At 50.3% G+C, this 21,078-nt stretch overlaps 1 protein-coding gene across 1 annotated transcript in view; it reads left to right on the top strand.

Annotated features, from left to right (window-relative positions):
• Positions 1 to 91: 91 nt before the first annotated feature.
• LOC142923308 (cytosolic carboxypeptidase 4-like) overlaps positions 92 to 21,078 on the top strand; it is a gene marked incomplete at its 5' end in the record, with an annotated part of 37,802 nt that continues 16,815 nt past the window's right edge. Inside the window, 7 exons of the mRNA XM_076064369.1 lie at positions 92 to 178; positions 952 to 1,040; positions 5,791 to 6,030; positions 8,106 to 8,189; positions 8,529 to 8,630; positions 9,800 to 9,948; positions 19,580 to 19,667. Coding sequence (XP_075920484.1) covers positions 92 to 178; positions 952 to 1,040; positions 5,791 to 6,030; positions 8,106 to 8,189; positions 8,529 to 8,630; positions 9,800 to 9,948; positions 19,580 to 19,667 — 839 coding nt within the window. The remainder of the gene's footprint in view (positions 179 to 951; positions 1,041 to 5,790; positions 6,031 to 8,105; positions 8,190 to 8,528; positions 8,631 to 9,799; positions 9,949 to 19,579; positions 19,668 to 21,078) is intronic.

Below are 21,078 nucleotides of genomic sequence, written 5' to 3'. Positions count from 1 at the left end.
GGCCGGCACTGCGACTACTCACTCCTGACAGCACTTGCCCTTACAGCCTGTGTGGACTACACGGGGGGCCTTTGTCCGTGTCTGTGTGTAGCTGGGAGGCATTCCCCCGAGAAGCCATCGCTACCCCGACCTCAACGTTTACGCCCGGTTCTGTCCAGACCTCACCCACGACTTTGTGGTGAGTGTGACGCTCACCCACACACTCACCCACACACTCACCCACACACGCACCCACACACTCACCCACACACTCACCCACACACCCACATGCTCGCCCACACACCCACACACACCCACATGCTCGCCCACATGCTCACCCACACACGCACCCACACATCCACACACACCCACATGCTCACTCACCTGCACACTCACCACACACTCACCCACATACTCACCAACACACTCATCCACCCATCCACACACTCACCCACTCACCCACACTCACCCACGCACTCACCTATGCTCACCTGCACACTCACCCACTCACTCACCCACACACTCACCCACTCACTCACACACTCACCCACTCACTCACCCACACACTCACCCACCCACTCACTCACTCACCCACTCACTCACTTACCCACACATTCACCCACACACTCACCCACTTACTCACTCACCCGCACACTCACCCACGCATTAACCTATATAACTCACAGCACTAATCCCAACACCTTTGTGGGCTACACAGGAGAGCCTTGTCTGTGCGCGCAATAACAGCATCGATGGTCTGAAGTGGTCCTGGGCCTCAGCGAGGTCGACTCAGCCTTCAGTGAGTACTTGGTAGTTGGGTGTAAACATCGGCGCTCGGAAGAGAAAGGTGGCCGGGCGTGATGCTGGCCGCCCACCCCCTCGTGTGCCTTGCCCGTCTTCATAGGTGCCACACGCTAACAGCACTACAGTCTACTACATGCTACATGGGGGATCTTTGTTTCTGTATGGCAGGAGTACGTGAGGGATGCTGCTGATGATGATGGGGGTCCTGATGATGATGATGCTGGTGGGGTTGGAGAGGAATTGAAGCCAGAGACCAGGTGATCAAATCAGAATCATCACCACCATCTTCATTCACTCACTCATCTACTTACCCGCTCGCCCTCCCACTCATCTATTTACCCGCTCACCCACTCACCCGCTCACCTACTCACCCACCCACCTACTCACCCACCCACCTACTCACCCACCCACTCACCCACCCACTTATTCACCGAGTCAACAACTCACTCACCCAATTACACACTCAATCATGCGCTCACCCACCCACCCAGTGCGTGTGTGCTTCGTGTCTGTGTTCGGTGTGTGTGGTGTGTGCGGTGTGTGTGTGTGCGGTGTGTGTTGGGTGCATGCAGTGTGTGTGTTTGTGCGGTGTGGTGTGTGTATGTGTGTGTACGTGCATGGGTGTACAGTGCGTGTGGTGTGTACAGTGCGTGTGTGCGGTATGCGGTGCATGTGTGCGGTATGTGTATTCGGTGTGTGTGTGTGTGTGTGCATGCCGTGTGTGTGTGTGCGCGGTGTGTGTGTGTGTGTGCGGTGTGAGTGCGGTGTGTGTGTGTGTGCGGTGTGTGTGTGTATGTGGTGTGTGTGTGTGTGCGGTGTGTGTGTGTGTGCGGTGTGTGTGTGTGTGCGGTATGTGTATTCGGTGTGTGTGTGTGTGTGTGCATGCCGTGTGTGTGTGTGCGCGGTGTGTGTGTGCGGTGTGTGCGGTGTGTGTGCGGTGTGTGTGTGTGCGGTGTGTGTGCGGTGTGTGTGTGCGGTGTGTGTGTGTGTGTGTGCGGTGTGTGTGTGGTGTGTATGTGTGTGCGGTGTGTGTGTGTGTTTGCGGTGTGTGTGTGTGTGCGGGTGTGTGTATTTGTGTGCGGTGCGTGTGGTGCGGTGTGTGTGTGCGGTGTGTGTGTGTGTGCGGTGTGTGTATTTGTGTGTGTGTGTGTGTGTGGGTGTGTGTGTGCGGTGTGTGTGTGTGCGGTGTGTGTGCGGTGTGTGTGTGTGTGCAGTGTGTGTGTGTGTGCGGTGTGTGTGTGTGCGGTGTGTGTGTGTGCGGTGTGGTGTGTGTGTGTGCGGTGTGTGTGTGCGGTGTGTGTGTGTGTTTGCGGTGTGTGTGTGTGCGGGTGTGTGTATTTGTGTGCGGTGTGTGTGTGTGTGCGCGGTGTGTGTGTGTGTGCGGTGTGTGTGCGGGGTGTGTGTATTGTGTGCGGTGTGTGTATTTGTGTGCGGTGTGTGTATTTGTGTGCGGTGCGTGTGGTGTGTGTATTTGTGTGCGGTGTGTGTGCGGTGTGTGTGTGTTGTGTGCGGTGTGTGTGTGTTGTGTGCGGTGTGTGTATTTGTGTGCGGTGTGTGTGTGTGTGTGTGTGCGGTGTGCGTGCGTGTGGTGTGTGTATTTGTGTGTGGTGTGTGTATTTGTGTGCGGTGTGTGTATTTGTGTGCGTGTGTGTCGTGTGTGTGTGTGCGGTGTGCGTGCGTGTGGTGTGTGTATTTGTGTGTGGTGTGTGTATTTGTGTGTGTTGTGTGTGGTGTGTGTATTTGTGTGTGTGTGGTGTGTGTATTTGTGTGTGTGTGTGTGTGTTGTGTGTGGTGTGTGTGTTGTGTGCGGTGTGTGTATTTGTGTGTGGTGTGTGTATTTGTGTGTGTGTGGTGTGTGTATTTGTGTGTGGTGTGTGTGTTGTGTGTGGTGTGTGTGTTGTGTGTGGTGTGTGTATTTGTGTGTGTTGTGTGTGGTGTGTGCGTTGTGTGTGGTGTGTGTATTTGTGTGCGGTGCGTGTGTGTGTGTGTGTATTTGTGTGTCTGTGGTGTGTGTATTTGTGTGTGTGTGGTGTGTGTATTTGTGTGTGTGTGGTGTGTGTATTTGTGTGTGTGTGGTGTGTGTATTTGTGTGTGTGTGGTGTGTGTATTTGTGTGTGTGTGGTGTGTGTATTTGTGTGTGTGTGGTGTGTGTATTTGTGTGTGTGTGGTGTGTGTATTTGTGTGTGTGTGGTGTGTGTATTTGTGTGTGTGTGGTGTGTGTATTTGTGTGTGTGTGGTGTGTGTATTTGTGTGTGTGTGGTGTGTGTATTTGTGTGTGTGTGGTGTGTGTATTTGTGTGTGTGTGGTGTGTGTATTTGTGTGTGGTGTGTGTATTTGTGTGTGGTGTGTGTGGTGTGTGTGTTGTGTGTGGTGTGTGTGTGTGTTGTGTGTGGTGTGTGTGGTGTGTGTGTTGTGTGTGGTGTGTGTGTTGTGTGTGGTGTGTGTTGTGTGTGGTGTGTTGTATTTGTGTTGTGTGTGGTGTGTGTGTTGTGTGTGGTGTGTGTATTTGTGTGTGGTGTGTGTGTTGTGTGTGGTGTGTGTATTTGTGTGTGGTGTGTGTGGTTGTGTGTGGTGTGTGTATTTGTGTGTGGTGTGTGTATTTGTGTGTGTGGTGTGTGTGGGGTGTGTGTGTGTGTGTGCGGTGTGTGTGTGTGTGTGTGTTGTGTGTGGTGTGTGTATTTGTGTGTGGTGTGTGTATTTGTGTGTGTGTGTGTGTGTGGTGTGTGTGTTGTGTGTGGTGTGTGTATTTGTGTGTGTGTGGTGTGTGTGTTGTGTGTGGTGTGTGTATTTGTGTGCGGTGTGTGTGTGTGTGGTGTGTGTGTTGTGTGTGGTGTGTGTGGTGTGTGTGGTGTGTGTATTTGTGTGTGGTGGTGTGTTGTGTGTGTGGTGTGTGTGTGTGTGGTGTGGTGTGTGTGTGTGTGTGTGTGTGTGTGTTGTGTGTGGTGTGTGTGTGTGTTGTGTGTGGTGTGTGTATTTGTGTGTGTGTGGGCGGTGTGTGTGTGTGTGTGTTGTGTGTGGTGTGTGTATTTGTGTGTGTGTGGTGTGTGTATTTGTGTGTGTGTGGTGTGTGTATTTGTGTGTGTGTGGTGTGTGTATTTGTGTGTGTGTGGTGTGTGTATTTGTGTGTGTGTGGTGTGTGTGTTGTGTGTATTTGTGTGTGGTGTGTGTGGGTGTGTGTGTGTTGTGTGTGGTGTGTGTATTTGTGTGCGGTGTGTGTGGTGTGTGTGTGTGTGTGTGCGGTGTGTGTGTGTGTGTGTTGTGTGTGGTGTGTGTATTTGTGTGTGGTGTGTGTATTTGTGTGTGTATTTGTGTGTGGTGTGTGTATTTGTGTGGTGTGTGTATTTGTGTGTGGTGTGTGTATTTGTGTGGTGTGTGTATTTGTGTGTGTATTTGTGTGTGTTGTGTGTGTGGTGTGTGTATTTGTGTGTGTGTTGTGTGTGGTGTGTGTGTGGTGTGTGTGTGTGTGGTGTGTGTGTGTGTGGTGTGTGTATTTGTGTGTGGTGTGTGTGTTGTGTGTGGTGTGTGTATTTGTGTGTGGTGTGTGTGTTGTGTGTGGTGTGTGTATTTGTGTGTGGTGTGTGTGGTGTGTGTGTTGTGTGTGGTGTGTGTGTGTGGTGTGTGTGGTGTGTGTGGTGTGTGTATTTGTGTGTGGTGTGTGTGGTGTGTGTATTTGTGTGTTGTGTGTGGTGTGTGTATTTGTGTGCGGTGTGTGTATTTGTGTGTGTTGTGTGTGGTGTGTGTGGTGTGTGTGTTGTGTGTGTTGTGTGTGGTGTGTGTGTGTGGTGTGTGTATTTGTGTGTGTTGTGTGTGGTGTGTGTGGTGTGTGTGGTGTGTGTGGTGTGTGTATTTGTGTGTGGTGTGTGTGTTGTGTGTATTTGTGTGTGGTGTGTGTGGTGTGTGTATTTGTGTGTGTGTGGTGTGTGTATTTGTGTGTGTGTGGTGTGTGTGTGTTGTGTGTGGTGTGTGTGTGGTGTGTGTGTTGTGTGTGTATTTGTGTGTATTTGTGTGTGTGGTGTATTTGTGTGTGTGTGGTGTGTGTGTGTTGTGTGTGGTGTGTGTGGTGTGTGTGTTGTGTGTGTGTGTGTTGTGTGTGGTGCGTGTGGTGTATTTGTGTGTGTGTGGTGTGTGTGGTGTGTGTGGTGTGTGTGTGTGTGTGTGTGTGGTGTGTGTGGTGTGTGTGGTGTGTGTGTGTGTGTGTGGTGTGTGTGTTGTGTGTGTGTGGTGTGTGTATTTGTGTGTGGTGTGTGTATTTGTGTGTGTGTGTTGTGTGTATTTGTGTGTGTGTTGTGTGTGTGTGGTGTGTGTGTGTGTTGTGTGTGTTGTGTGTGGTGTGTGTATTTGTGTGTGGTGTGTGTATTTGTGTGTGGTGTGTGTATTTGTGTGTGTGTGTGTGTGGTGTGTGTGTGTGGTGTGTGTGTGTGTGTGTATTTGTGTGTGTGTTGTGTGTGGTGTGTGTGTGGTGTGTGTGTGTGTTGTGTGTATTTGTGTGTGGGTGTGTGTGGTGTGTGTGTGTGTGGTGTGTGTATTTTGTGTGTGTGTGTGTGTGTGTGGTGTGTGTGGTGTGTGTGGTGTGTGTGGTGTGTGTGGTGTGTGTGGTGTGTGTGGTGCGTGTGGTGTGTGTGGTGTGTGTGTTGTGTGTGTGGTGTGTGTATTTGTGTGTGGTGTGTGTATTTGTGTGTGTGTTGTGTGTGGTGTGTGTATTTGTGTGTGTTGTGTGTGGTGTGTGTATTTGTGTGTGTGTGGTGTGTGTATTTGTGTGTGGTGTGTGTATTTGTGTGTGTGTTGTGTGTGGTGTGTGTGTTGTGTGTGTTGTGTGTGGTGTGTGTATTTGTGTGTGTGTGGTGTGTGTGTTGTGTGTGGTGTGTGTGCGGTGTGTGTGTGTGTGCGGTGTGTGTGTGTGTGTGTGTTGTGTGTGTTGTGTGTGTGGTGTGTGTTGTGTGTGTGTTGTGTGTTGTGTGTGTGGTGTGTGTTGTGTGTATTTGTGTGCGGTGCGTGTGGTGCGTGCAGTGCCTCCAGTGGCGACGCAGCGGCGGGGGGCCCCGCTCCATGGCCTCCCACCTCTGAGTGGGCCGTGGGGCCGGAGGCGGCGTGCCGCCACGCCCGGGCCGCCCGCCTCACCCGCGGCGTTGCCTCGCCAGCGCCGGGGCACCGCGGGGCCACGGCCCCCACCGCCTTCCCGGACGCCCACGGCCACTCGCCAGCACCGGCACCCACACGGCAGCTACCCCGGCGGGAACACGTCCAGAGGTGGTGGTGGTGGTGGTGGTGGTTCAGCCACTCACTCGCTCAGTCACTCGTTCGCTCAGTCACTCACTCGTTCAGCCACTCACTCACTCAGCCACTCACTCACTCAGTCACTCGCTCGCTCAGCCACTCACTCACTTGCTCAGCCACTCACTCACTCAGCCACTCGCTCGCTCAGCCACTCGCTCGCTCAGCCACTCGCTCGCTCAGCCACTCGCTCGCTCAGCCACTCGCTCACTCAGCCACTCACTCACTCAGTCACTCACTCACTCAGCCACTCGCTCACTCAGCCACTCACTCACTCAGCCACTCGCTCACTCAGCCACTCGCTCGCTCAGCCACTCGCTCACTCAGCCACTCGTTCGCTCGGCCACTCACTCACTCAGCCACTCGCTCGCTCAGCCACTCGCTCGCTCAGCCACTCGTTCGCTCGGCCACTCACTCACTCAGCCACTCGTTCGCTCAGTCACTCACTCGCTCAGCCACTCGCTCACTCAGCCACTCGCTCGCTCAGCCACTCGCTCGCTCAGCCACTCGCTCGCTCGGCCACTCACTCACTCAGCCACTCACTCACTCAGTCACTCACTCACTCAGTCACTCACTCACTCAGCCACTCGCTCGCTCAGCCACTCGCTCACTTGCTCAGCCACTCACTCACTTGCTCAGCCACTCACTCACTTGCTCAGCCACTCACTCACTTGCTCAGCCACTCGCTCACTGGCTCAGCCACTCACTCGCTCAGCCACTCACTCACTTGCTCAGCCACTCACTCACTTGCTCAGCCACTCACTCACTTGCTCAGCCACTCACTCACTTGCTCAGCCACTCGCTCGCTTATCCACTCGCTCGCTCAGCCACTCGCTTGCTCAGCTACTCGCTCGCTCAGCCACTCGCTCGCTCAGCCACTCGCTCGCTCAACCACTCGCTCGCTCAGCCACTCGCTCGCTCAGCCACTCGCTCGCTCAGCCACTCGCTCGCTCAGCCACTCGCTCGCTCAGCCACTCGCTCGCTCAGCCACTCGCTCGCTCAGCCACTCGCTCACCCACTCACTCACTTGCTCAGCCACTCACTCACTTGCTCAGCCACTCACTCACTTGCTCAGCCACTCGCTCGCTCAGCCACTCGCTCGCTCAGCCACTCGCTCGCTCAGGCACTCACTTGCTCAGCCACTCACTTGCTCAGCCACTCGCTCGCTCATCCACTCGCTCACCCACTCACTTAGTCACTCAGCCACTCACTCACTTGCTCAGCCACTCGCTCACTCAGTCACTCGCTCACTGGCTCAGCCACTCACTCGCTCAGCCACTCACTCATTTGCTCAGCCACTCACTCGCTCAGCCACTCACTCGCTCAGCCACTCACTCACTTGCTCAGCCACTCACTCGCTCAGCCACTCACTCACTCAGCCACTCACTCACTCATCCACTCACGTGCTCAGCCACTCACTCACTCGCTCAGCCACTCACTCGCTCAGCCACTCACTCGCTCAGCCACTCACTCGCTCAGCCACTCACTCACTCAGCCACTCACTCACTCGCTCAGCCACTCGCTCGCTCAGTCACTCGCTCGCTCAGCCACTCGCTCGCTCAGCCACTCGCTCGCTCAGCCACTCGCTCGCTCAACCACTCGCTCGCTCAGCCACTCGCTCGCTCAGCCACTCGCTCAACCACTCACTTATTTATAGATTTGAAGCTTTCGTGACTGCAAGAATTCATACTCTTTGTTTTTTTCGGTAAAGTCACGTAGGTAAAATAAAATAAATGAAAACAACTGAATTAAATTACGACGTTTTGTGATTTAATTGTTGTATCACTTGATACAGCATTTTTGCTGTGACTGTTCCACCTGAAGACGGAAGCTTGTGTTGCCTCCGAAACGTCGTGATTTAATTTAGTTGTTTTCATATATAAGTTATTTTACCTACGTCACTCACTTATTCACTGAGTGGGTGGATGAGTGGTTGAGGGGGTGAGTGGGTGGGTACGTGGATTAGTGAATGAGTATGTGGGTGAGTGACAGTGAGTGACTGGGTGAGTGAATGACAGTCAGTGACCCTGTGACCCCATATCCCCGTGTAGAGACTATGTACTTGAAGACATCGCTCGGATCGTTCATCCGGATACACTCCTCAACCGAGTGGTGTTTGACATCGAGAGTACAACGTGAGTGCAGTAAAACAGTCTACACCCCTACAACTCGCTTACTCACGCACGCACCTACTCACCCACCCACACACTCACTCACCCACACACTCGCTCACCCACGCATCCACTCACCCACCCACCCGCTCACGCACCTACCCACTCACTCACTCACTCGCTCACCCACCCACTCACTCACTCACTCGCTCACCCACCCTACCACCCACCCACTCGCCCAATGGCAGTGCTGCCTCTACCCGCCCTGCACGCGTTCCTGCTCGCTCGCTAACAGCACTTGCTCCAGCAGCCGGTGTGGGCTACACGGGGGACCTTTGCCTGCGTGTGAACCCCCTCCCCCAGCCCCCCCTCTGCGCAGGAGGCTGGGGGGACAGGGACCCCCCCCCTGACTTTCTACTCAGCCTTCGAGAGTGGGAACCTCCGTAAGGCCATTCAGGTCCGCAGGTGAGCGGGGCGGTGAGGGGGTGGGTGGCTCGGTGGGTGAGTGGGTGGGTGGGGGGATGAGTGAGTGGGTGGGTGGAATGGTGGGTGGGTGGGTGAGTGGGAGGATGGGTGGGAGGGTGAGTGCGTGGGTAAGTGGGTGGGTGGGTGGGAGGGTGAGTGCGTGGGTGGGTGGGAGGATGAGTGAGTGGGTGGAATGGTGGGTGTGTGGGTGAGTGGGAGGATGGGTGGAAGGGTGAGTGCGTGGGTGGGTGGGTGGGAGGATGAGTGAGTGAGTGGGTGGAATGGTGGGTGGGTGGGTGGGAGGATGGGTGGGAGGGTGAGTGCGTGGGTAGGTGGGTGGGTGGGAGGGTGAGTTAGTGGGTGGAATGGTGGGTGGGTGAGTGGGAGGATGGGTGGGAGGGTGAGTGCGTGGGTAGGTGGGTGGGTGGGAGGATGAGTTAGTGGGTGGAATGGTGGGTGGGTGAGTGGGAGGATGGGTGGGAGGGTGAGTGCGTGGGTAGGTGGGTGGGTGGGTGGGAGGATGAGTGAGTGAGTGGGTGGAATGGTGGGTGGGTGGGTGAGTGGGAGGATGGGTGGGAGGGTGAGTGCGTGGGTAGGTGGGTGGGTGGGTGGGTGGGAGGATGAGTGAGTGGGTGGAATGGTGGGTGGGTGGGTGGGTGAGTGGGAGGATGGGTGGGAGGGTGAGTGCGTGGGTAGGTGGGTGGGTGAGTGGGAGGATGAGTGAGTGAGTGGGTGGAATGGTGGGTGGGTGAGTGGGAGGATGGGTGGGAGGGTGAGTGGGTAGGTGGGTGGGTAGGTGGGTGGGAGGGTGGGAGGGTGAGTGCGTGGGTGGGTGGGAGGATGAGTGAGTGAGTGAGTGGATGGAATGGTGGGTGGGTGAGTGGGAGGATGGGTGGGAGGGTGAGTGCGTGGGTGGGTGGGTGGGAGGATGAGTGAGTGGGTGGAATGTTGGGTGGGTGGGAGGATGGGTGGGAGGGTGAGTGGAATAGTGGGTGAATGACGTCACTGAGGAAGTAGCTGTAGCTTTGCGGTTGTTGTTGGTGGTGGTAGCTGTGTGGTTGTTGTGGCGGTTGTTGTTGGTGGTGGTAGCTGTATGGTTGTTGTGGCGGTTGTTGTTGGTGGTGGTGGTAGCTGTATGGTTGTTGTGATCGTTTTGGTTGTGGTGGTAGCTACGAGTACGACCTGCTGCTGAACTCGGATCCCAACTCGGACCGTCACCACCAGTGGTTCTACTTCGAGGTGGGGAACGTCGAGGCTGGCACGGCCTACCGGCTAAACATCATCAACTGTGAAAAGTCTAGCAGCCAGTTCAACCACGGTGAGACTCACTCACCTAGTCACTCACCTACTCACTCACCTACTCACTCACCTACTCGCTCACCTAGTTACTCACCTACTCACTCACCTACTCACTCACCTACTCACTCACTCACCTACTCACTCAATCACCTACTCACTCACTCACCTACTCACTCACTCACCTACTCACTCACCTACTCACTCACCTAGTCACTCACCTACTCACTCACTCACCTACTCACTCACTCACCTACTCACTCACTCACCTACTCGCTCACTCACCTACTCACTCACTCACCTACTCACTCACTCACCTACTCACTCACTCACCTACTCACTCACTCACCTACTCACTCACCTACTCACTCACCTACTCACTCACTCACCTACTCACGCACTCACCTACTCGCTCACTTACAGTGAGGGAAAAAAGTATTTGATCCCCTGCTGATTATGTACGTTTGCCCACTGACAAAGAAATTATCAGTCTATAATTTTAATGGTAGGTTTATTTGAACAGTGAGAGACAGAATAACAAAAGAAAATCCAGAAAAACGCATGTCAAAAATGTTATAAATTGATTTGCATTTTAACGAGAGAAATAAGTATTTGACCCCTATGCAAAACATGACTTAGTACTTGGTGGCAAAACCCTTGTTGGCAATCACAGAGGTCAGACGTTTCTTGTAGTTGGCCACCAGGTTTGCACACATCTCAGGAGGGATTTTGTCCCACTCCTCTTTGCAGATCTTCTCCAAGTCATTAAGGTTTCGAGGCTGACGTTTGGCAACTCGAACCTTCAGCTCCCTCCACAGATTTTCTATGGGATTAAGGTCTGGAGACTGGCTAGGCCACTCCAAGACCTTAATGTGCTTCTTCTTGGGCCACTCCTTTGTTGCCTTGGCCGTGTGTTTTGGGTCATTGTCATGCTGGAATACCCATCCACGACCCATTTTCAATGCCCTGGCTGAGGGAACGAGGTTCTCACCCAAGATTTGACGGTACATGGCCCCGTCCATCGTCCCTTTGATGCGGCAAAGATGTCCTGTCCCCTTAGCAGAAAAACACCGCCAAAGCATAATGTTCCCACCTCCATGTTTGACGGTGGGGATGGTGTTCTTGGGGTTATAGGCAGCATTCATCCTCCTCCAAACACGGCGAGTTGAGTTGATGCCAAAGAGCTCCATTTTGGTCTCATCTGACCACAACACTTTCACCCAGTTGTCCTCTGAATCATTCAGATGTTCATTGGCAAACTTCAGACGGGCATGTATATGTGCTTTCTTGAGCAGGGGGACCTTGCGGGCGCAGCAGGATTTCAGTCCTTCACGGCGTGGTGTGTTACCAATTGTTTTCTTGCTGACTATGGTCCCAGCTGTCTTGAGATCATTGACAATATCCTCTCGTGTAGTTCTGGGCTGATTCCTCACCGTTCTCATGATCATTGCAACTCCACGAGGTGAGATCTTGCATGGAGCCCCAGGCTGAGGGAGATTGACAGTTCTTTTGTGTTTCTTCCATTTGCGAATAATCGCACCAACTGTTGTCACCTTCTCACCAAGCTGCTTGGCAATGGTCTTGTAGCCCATTCCAGCCTTGTGTAGGTCTACAATCTTGTCCCTGACATCCTTGGAGAGCTCTTTGGTCTTGCCAATGATGGAAAATTTTGGAATCTGATTGATTTATTGCTTCTGTGGACAGGTGTCTTTTATACAGGTAACAAGCTGAGATTAGGAGCACTCCCTTTAAGAGTGTGCTCTTAATCTCAGCTCGTTACCTGTATAAAAGACACCTGGGAGCCAGAAATCTTTATGATTGAGAGGGGGTCAAATATTTATTTCCTTCATTAAAATGCAAATCAATTTATAACATTTTTGACATGCGTTTTTCTGGATTTTGTTGTTGTTATTCTGTCTCTCACTGTTCATATAAACCTACCATTAAAATTATAGACTGATCATTTCTTTGTCAGTGGGCAAAAGTACAAAATCAGCAGGGGATCAAATACTTTCTTCCCTCACTGTACCTACTCACTCACCTACTCACTCACTCACCTACTCACTCACTCACCTACTCGCTCACTCACCTACTCACTCACCTACTCACTCACTCACTCACCTACTCACTCACCTACTCACTCACCTACTCGCTCACTCACCTATTTACTCACCTACTCACTCACTTACTCACTCACCTACTCACTCACTCACCTACTCACTCACTCACCTACTCACTCACTCACCTACTCGCTCACTCACCTACTCACTCACCTACTCACTCACTCACTCACCTACTCACTCACCTACTCACTCACCTACTCGCTCACTCACCTATTTACTCACCTACTCACTCACCTACTCACTCACTCAGATACTCACTCACTCACCTACTCGCTCACTCACCTACTCACTCACCTACTCACTCACTCACCTACTCACTCACTCACCTACTCACTCAACTACTCACTCACCTACTCGCTCACTCACCTATTCACTCACCTACTCACTCACCTACTCACTCACCTAATCACTCACTCACCTACTCACTCACCTACTCACTCACCTACTCACTCACCTACTCACTCACCTACTCACTCACCTACTCACTCACTCACCTACTCACTCACTCACCTACTCGCTCACTTACAGTGAGGGAAAAAAGTATTTGATCCCCTGCTGATTATGTACGTTTGCCCACTGACAAAGAAATTATCAGTCTATAATTTTAATGGTAGGTTTATTTGAACAGTGAGAGACAGAATAACAAAAGAAAATCCAGAAAAACGCATGTCAAAAATGTTATAAATTGATTTGCATTTTAACGAGAGAAATAAGTATTTGACCCCTATGCAAAACATGACTTAGTACTTGGTGGCAAAACCCTTGTTGGCAATCACAGAGGTCAGACGTTTCTTGTAGTTGGCCACCAGGTTTGCACACATCTCAGGAGGGATTTTGTCCCACTCCTCTTTGCAGATCTTCTCCAAGTCATTAAGGTTTCGAGGCTGACGTTTGGCAACTCGAACCTTCAGCTCCCTCCACAGATTTTCTATGGGATTAAGGTCTGGAGACTGGCTAGGCCACTCCAAGACCTTAATGTGCTTCTTCTTGGGCCACTCCTTTGTTGCCTTGGCCGTGTGTTTTGGGTCATTGTCATGCTGGAATACCCATCCGCGACCCATTTTCAATGCCCTGGCTGAGGGAACGAGGTTCTCACCCAAGATTTGACGGTACATGGCCCCGTCCATCGTCCCTTTGATGCGGCAAAGATGTCCTGTCCCCTTAGCAGAAAAACACCGCCAAAGCATAATGTTCCCACCTCCATGTTTGACGGTGGGGATGGTGTTCTTGGGGTTATAGGCAGCATTCATCCTCCTCCAAACACGGCGAGTTGAGTTGATGCCAAAGAGCTCCATTTTGGTCTCATCTGACCACAACACTTTCACCCAGTTGTCCTCTAAATCATTCAGATGTTCATTGGCAAACTTCAGACGGGCATGTATATGTGCTTTCTTGAGCAGGGGGACCTTGCGGGCGCAGCAGGATTTCAGTCCTTCACGGCGTGGTCTGTTACCAATTGTTTTCTTGCTGACTATGGTCCCAGCTGTCTTGAGATCATTGACAATATCCTCTCGTGTAGTTATGGGCTGATTCCTCACCGTTCTCATGATCATTGCAACTCCACGAGGTGAGATCTTGCATGGAGCCCCAGGCTGAGGGAGATTGACAGTTCTTTTGTGTTTCTTCCATTTGCGAATAATCGCACCAACTGTTGTCACCTTCTCACCAAGCTGCTTGGCAATGGTCTTGTAGCCCATTCCAGCCTTGTGTAGGTCTACAATCTTGTCCCTGACATCCTTGGAGAGCTCTTTGGTCTTGCCAATGATGGAAAATTTTGGAATCTGATTGATTTATTGCTTCTGTGGACAGGTGTCTTTTATACAGGTAACAAGCTGAGATTAGGAGCACTCCCTTTAAGAGTGTGCTCTTAATCTCAGCTTGTTACCTGTATAAAAGACACCTGGGAGCCAGAAATCTTTATGATTGAGAGGGGGTCAAATATTTATTTCCTTCATTAAAATGCAAATCAATTTATAACATTTTTGACATGCGTTTTTCTGGATTTTGTTGTTGTTATTCTGTCTCTCACTGTTCATATAAACCTACCATTAAAATTATAGACTGATCATTTCTTTGTCAGTGGGCAAAAGTACAAAATCAGCAGGGGATCAAATACTTTCTTCCCTCACTGTACCTACTCACTCACCTACTCACTCACTCACCTACTCACTCACTCACCTACTCGCTCACTCACCTACTCACTCACCTACTCACTCACTCACTCACCTACTCACTCACCTACTCACTCACCTACTCGCTCACTCACCTATTTACTCACCTACTCACTCACTTACTCACTCACCTACTCACTCACTCACCTACTCACTCACTCACCTACTCACTCACTCACCTACTCGCTCACTCACCTACTCACTCACCTACTCACTCACTCACTCACCTACTCAGTCACCTACTCACTCACCTACTCGCTCACTCACCTATTTACTCACCTACTCACTCACCTACTCACTCACCTACTCACTCACTCAGATACTCACTCACTCACCTACTCGCTCACTCACCTACTCACTCACCTACTCACTCACTCACCTACTCACTCAACTACTCACTCACCTACTCGCTCACTCACCTATTCACTCACCTACTCACTCACCTACTCACTCACCTACTCACTCACTCACCTACTCACTCACTCACCTAGTCACTCACTCACCTACTCACTCACCTACTCACTCACTCACTCACCTACTCACTCACTCACCTACTCACTCACTCACCTACTCACTCACCTACTCACTCACTCACCTACTCACTCACTCACCTACTCACTCACCTTCTCAACCTCATCAACTGTGTACGATAGTAAGTGCTGCATGTGTATGGTGCGGAAGTGAGCCGTGTGTGTGTACTGTGTGTACTGTGTGAGTACTGTGTGAGTACTGTGTGTGTGCTGTGTGAGTCATGTCTGTGTGGACGGTGTGTGTACTGTGTGAGTACTGTCTGTACTGTATGAGTACTGTGTGTGCTGTGTGAGTACTGTGTGTGCTGTGTGAGTGTACTGTGTGAGTACTGTGTATGTGTGCTGTGTGAGTCATGTCTGTGTAGACTGTGTGTACTGTGTGAGTACTGTGTGTGTACTGTGTGTGTGCTGTGTGAGTGTACTGTGTGTGTACTGTGTGTGTACTGTGTGTGTGAGTACTGTGTGTGTACTGTGTGAGTACTGTGTGAGTACTGTGTGTGTATTGTGTGTGTGTGCTGTGTGAGTACTGTGTGAGTGTACTGTGTGTGTACTGTGTGAGTACTGTCTGTACTGTGTGAGTACTGTGTGTGGACTGTGTGTGCTGTGTGAGTGTACTGTGTGTGTACTGTGTGTGTACTGTGTGTGTGAGTACTGTGTGTGTACTGTGTGAGTACTGTGTGAGTACTGTGTGAGTACTGTGTGTGTATTGTGTATGTGTGTGTGCTGTGTGAGTAATGTCTGTGTGAGTACTGTGTGTGTACTGTGTGTCTGTAATGTGTGTGTGTACTGTGTGTGTGTACACTGTGTGTACTGTGTGTCTGTAATGTGTGTGTGCTGTGTGTGTGTACTGTGTGTGTGTGTGCTGTGTGTGTACTATGTGTGTGTGTACTGTGTGTGTACTGTGTGTGTGTGTGTACTGTGTGTGTGTACTGTGTGTGTGTACTGTGTGTATATACTGTGTGTGTGTACTGTGTGTGTACTGTGTGTGTACTGTGCGTGTGTGCTGTGTGTGTATGCTGTGTGTGTGCTGTGTGTGTGTGCTGTGTGTGTGTGCTGTGTGTGTGTGCTGTGTGTGTGTACTGTGTGTGTGTACTGTGTGTGTACTGTGTGAGTGTACTGTGTGTGTACTGTGTGTGTACTGTGTGTGTGTACTGTGTGTGTGTACTGTGTGAGTACTGTGTGTGTGCTGTGTGTGTGTGCTGTGTGTGTGTACTGTGTGTGTGTGCTGTGTGTGTACTGTGTGTGTACTGTGTGTGTGTGTGTACTGTGTGTGTACTGTGTGTGTACTGTGTGTATATACTGTGTGTGTGTACTGTGTGTGTACTGTGTGTACATACTGTGTGTGTGTATTGTGTGTGTACGTACTGTGTGTGTGTACTGATTGTGTGTACTGTGTGTGTGTGCTGTGTGTGTGTACTGTGTGTGTACTGTGTGTGTGTACTGTGTGTGTACTGTGTGGGTGTACTGTGTGTGTGTACTGAGTGTGTGTATACTGATTGTGTGTACTGTGTGTTTGTGCTGTGTGTGTGTACTGTGTGTGTACTGTGTGTGTACTGTGTGTGTGTGTACTGATTGTGTGTACTGTGTGTGTGTGTGCTGTGTGTGTGTACTGTGTGTGTACTGTGTGTGTACTGTGTGTGTGTGTGTACTGTGTGTGTGTGCTGTGGGTGTGTACTGTGTGTGTGCTGTGTGTGTGTACTGTGTGTGTACTGTGTGTGTACTGTGTGTGTGTGTACTGTGTGTGTGTACTGTGTGTGTGCTGTGTGTGTGTACTGTGTGTGTGTACTGTGTGTATATACTGTGTGTGTACTGTGTGTGTACTGTGTGTGTGTGCTGTGTGTGTATGCTGTGTGTGTGCTGTGTGTGTGCTGTGTGTGTGTGCTGTGTGTGTGTGCTGTGTGGGTGTGCTGTGTGTGTGTGCTGTGTGTGTGCTGTGTGTGTACTGTGTGTGTACTGTGTGTGTGTACTGTGTGTGTACTGTGTGTGTGTACTGTGTGTGTATACTGTGTGTGTGTACTGTGTGTGTGTACTGTGTGTGTGTACTGTGTGTGTGTACTGTGTGTGTGTACTGTGTGAGTACTGTGTGAGTACTGTGTGTGTGTACTGTGTGTGTGCTGTGTGTGTGTGCTGTGTGTGTGTACTGTGTGTGTACTGTGTGTGTGTGTACTGTGTGTGTACTGTGTGTGTACTGTCTGTGTGTACTGTGTGTGTATACTGTGTGTGTGTAATGTGTGTGTACTGTGTGTGTGTACTGTGTGTGTGTACTGTGTGTGTGCTGTGTGTGTGTACTGTGTGTGTGTGCTGTGTGTGTGTACTTATTGTGTGTACTGTGTGTGTGTACTGTGTGTGTACTGTGTGTGTGTACTGTGTGTGTGTACTGAGTGTGTGTGTACTGATTGTGTGTACTGTGTGTGTGTGCTGTGTGTGTGTACTGTGTGTGTACTGTGTGTGTACTGTGTGTGTGTGTACTGATTGTGTGTACTGTGTGTGTCCTGTGTGTGTGTACTGTGTGTGTACTGTGTGTGTGTGTGTGTGTACTGTGTGTGTGTACTGTGTGTGTGTACTGTGTGTGTGTACTTATTGTGTGTACTGTGTGTGTGTGCTGTGTGTGTGTACTGTGTGTGTGTACTGTGTGTGTGCTGTGTGTGTGTACTGTGTGTGTGTATTGTGTGTGTGTGTACTGAGTGTGTGTACTGTGTGTGTATACTGTGTGTGTGTACTGTGTGTGTACTGTGTGTGTACTGTGTGTGTGTACTGTGTGTGTGTACTGTGTGTGTGTACTGTGTGTGTGTACTGATTGTGTGTGCTGTGTGTGTATTGTGTGTGTGTACTGTGTGTGTGTGCTGTGTGTGTGTACTGTGTGTGTGTATTGTGTGTGTGTACTGAGTGTGTGTACTGTGTGTGTATACTGTGTGTGTGTACTGTGTGTGTACTGTGTGTGTACTGTGTGTGTGTACTGTGTGTGTGTGCTGTGTGAGTACTGTGTGAGTACTGTGTGTGTGTGCTGTGTGTGTGTGCTGTGTGTGTGTACTGTGTGTGTGTGCTGTGTGTGTACTGTGTGTGTACTGTGTGTGTGTGTGTACTGTGTGTGTACTGTGTGTGTGTACTGTGTGTGTACTGTGTGGGTGTACTGTGTGTGTGTGTACTGAGTGTGTGTGTACTGATTGTGTGTACTGTGTGTTTGTGCTGTGTGTGTGTACTGTGTGTGTACTGTGTGTGTGTGTACTGATTGTGTGTACTGTGTGTGTGTGCTGTGTGTGTGTACTGTGTGTGTACTGTGTGTGTACTGTGTGTGTGTGTGTACTGTGTGTGTGTGCTGTGTGTGTGTACTGTGTGTGTGCTGTGTGTGTGTACTGTGTGTGTACTGTGTGTGTACTGTGTGTGTGTGTACTGTGTGTGTGTACTGTGTGTGTGCTGTGTGTGTGTACTGTGTGTGTGTACTGTGTGTGTACTGTGTGTATATACTGTGTGTGTACTGTGTGTGTACTGTGTGTGTACTGTGTGTGTGTGCTGTGTGTGTATGCTGTGTGTGTGCTGTGTGTGTGCTGTGTGTGTGTGCTGTGTGTGTGTGCTGTGTGTGTGTGCTGTGTGTGTGCTGTGTGTGTACTGTGTGTGTACTGTGTGTGTGTACTGTGTGTGTGTACTGTGTGTGTACTGTGTGAGTGTACTGTGTGTGTGTACTGTGTGTGTGTACTGTGTGAGTACTGTGTGAGTACTGTGTGTGTGTACTGTGTGTGCTGTGTGTGTGTGCTGTGTGTGTGTACTGTGTGTGTGCTGTGTGTGTACTGTGTGTGTACTGTGTGTGTGTGTACTGTGTGTGTACTGTGTGTGTACTGTCTGTGTGTACTGTGTGTGTATACTGTGTGTGTGTAATGTGTGTGTACTGTGTGTGTGTACTGTGTGTGTGTACTGTGTGTGTGTACTGTGTGTGTGCTGTGTGTGTGTACTGTGTGTGTGTGCTGTGTGTGTGTACTTATTGTGTGTACTGTGTGTGTGTACTGTGTGTGTACTGTGTGTGTGTACTGTGTGTGTGTACTGAGTGTGTGTGTACTGATTGTGTGTACTGTGTGTGTGTGCTGTGTGTGTGTACTGTGTGTGTACTGTGTGTGTACTGTGTGTGTGTGTACTGATTGTGTGTACTGTGTGTGTGTCCTGTGTGTGTGTACTGTGTGTGTACTGTGTGTGTACTGTGTGTGTGTGTGTACTGTGTGTGTGTACTGTGTGTGTGTACTGTGTGTGTGTACTTATTGTGTGTACTGTGTGTGTGTGCTGTGTGTGTGTACTGTGTGTGTGTACTGTGTGTGTGTGCTGTGTGTGTGTACTGTGTGTGTGTATTGTGTGTGTGTACTGAGTGTGTATACTGTGTGTGTGTACTGTGTGTGTACTGTGTGTGTACTGTGTGTGTGTACTGTGTGTGTGTACTGTGTGTGTGTACTGATTGTGTGTACTGTGTGTGTGTGCTGTGTGTGTATTGTGTGTGTGTACTGTGTGTGTGTGCTGTGTGTGTGTACTGTGTGTGTGTATTGTGTGTGTGTACTGAGTGTGTGTACTGTGTGTGTATACTGTGTGTGTGTACTGTGTGTGTACTGTGTGTGTACTGTGTGTGTGTACTGTGTGTGTACTGTGTGTGTGTACTGTGTGTGTGTGCTGTGTGTGTGTACTGTGTGTGTATACTGTGTGTGTGTACTGTGTGTGTGTACTGTGTGTGTATACTGTGTGTGTGTACTGTGTGTGTACTGTGTGTGTACTGTGTGTGTGTACTGTGTGTGTACTGTGTGTGTGTACTGTGTGTGTGTGCTGTGTGTGTGTACTGTGTGTGTGTACTACAGGCATGCAGCCTGTACTCTACTCAGTACGCGAGGCTCTGGAGGGGAGGCCGTACTGGGTCCGTGCTGGAACCGACGTTTGCTACTACAAGTACTGGCACAGTACTCACACAGTACTCACACAGTACTCACACAGTGCTAACACAGTACACAGTACTCACACAGTACTAACACAGTACTAACACAGTACTCACACAGTACTCACACAGTACTAACACAGTACACAGTACTCACACAGTACTAACACAGTACTCAGACAGTACTAACACAGTACACAGTACTCACACAGTACACAGTACTCACACAGTACTCACACAGTACTCACACACACACAGTACACACACGCAGTAATCGTGCAGTACTCACAGTACACAGTACTCACACAGTACACACACAGTACACAAAGTACTCACACAGTACTCACACACAGTACACACACAGTACTCACACAGTACTCACACACACAGTAAACACACACACAGTACACACACACAGTACTCACACACACACAATACACACACAGTACTCACACAGTACACACACAGTACACACACAGTACTCACCCAGTACACACACAGTACACAGACACACAGTACTCACAGTACTCACACAGTACACACACAGTACACACAGTACTCACACAGGGCTCACAGTACACACATTACACACAGTACACTCACAGTATTCACACAAGCACAGTACTCACAGTACACACACAGTACTCACAGTACACACACAGTACACACACAGTACTCACACAGTACACACACACAGTACACACACAGACACTCACAGTACTCACAGTACACACACAGTACACACACAGTACTCACAGTACACACACACAGTACACACACAGTACACTCACAGTACTCACAGTACACACACAGTACACACACAGTACTCACACAGTACACACACACAGTACACTTACAGTACTCACAGTACACTCACAGTACACACACAGTACTCACACAGTACTCATACAGTACTCACACACACAGTACACACACACAGTACTCACGCACACAATACACACACAGTACTCACACAGTACACACACAGTACACACACAGTACTCACCCAGTACACACACAGTACACAGACACACAGTACTCACAGTACTCACACAGTACACACAGTACACACAGTACTCACACAGGGCTCACAGTACACACATTACACACAGTACACTCACAGTACTCACACAAGCACAGTACTCACAGCACACACACAGTGGTCACAGTACACACACAATGCACACACAGTACTCACACAGTACACACACAGTACTCACACAGTACACACACAGTACTCACACAGTACACACACACAGTACACACACAGTACACTCACAGTACTCACACACACACAGTACACACACGCAGTACTCGTACAGTACTCACAGTACACAGTACTCACACAGTACACACACAGTACACAAAGTACTCACACAGTACTCACACACAGTACACAGTACACACACAGTACTCACACAGTAC

Source organism: Petromyzon marinus, unplaced genomic scaffold, assembly GCF_048934315.1.
Source record: "Petromyzon marinus isolate PM22_M1 ecotype Great Lakes invasive population unplaced genomic scaffold, UKy_Petmar_22M1.pri1.0 PM_Scaffold_402, whole genome shotgun sequence".
NCBI lineage: Eukaryota > Metazoa > Chordata > Hyperoartia > Petromyzontiformes > Petromyzontidae > Petromyzon > Petromyzon marinus.
The sequence above is the reverse complement of the archived record's forward strand: the minus strand, read 5'-3'. Positions and strand labels throughout refer to the sequence as shown.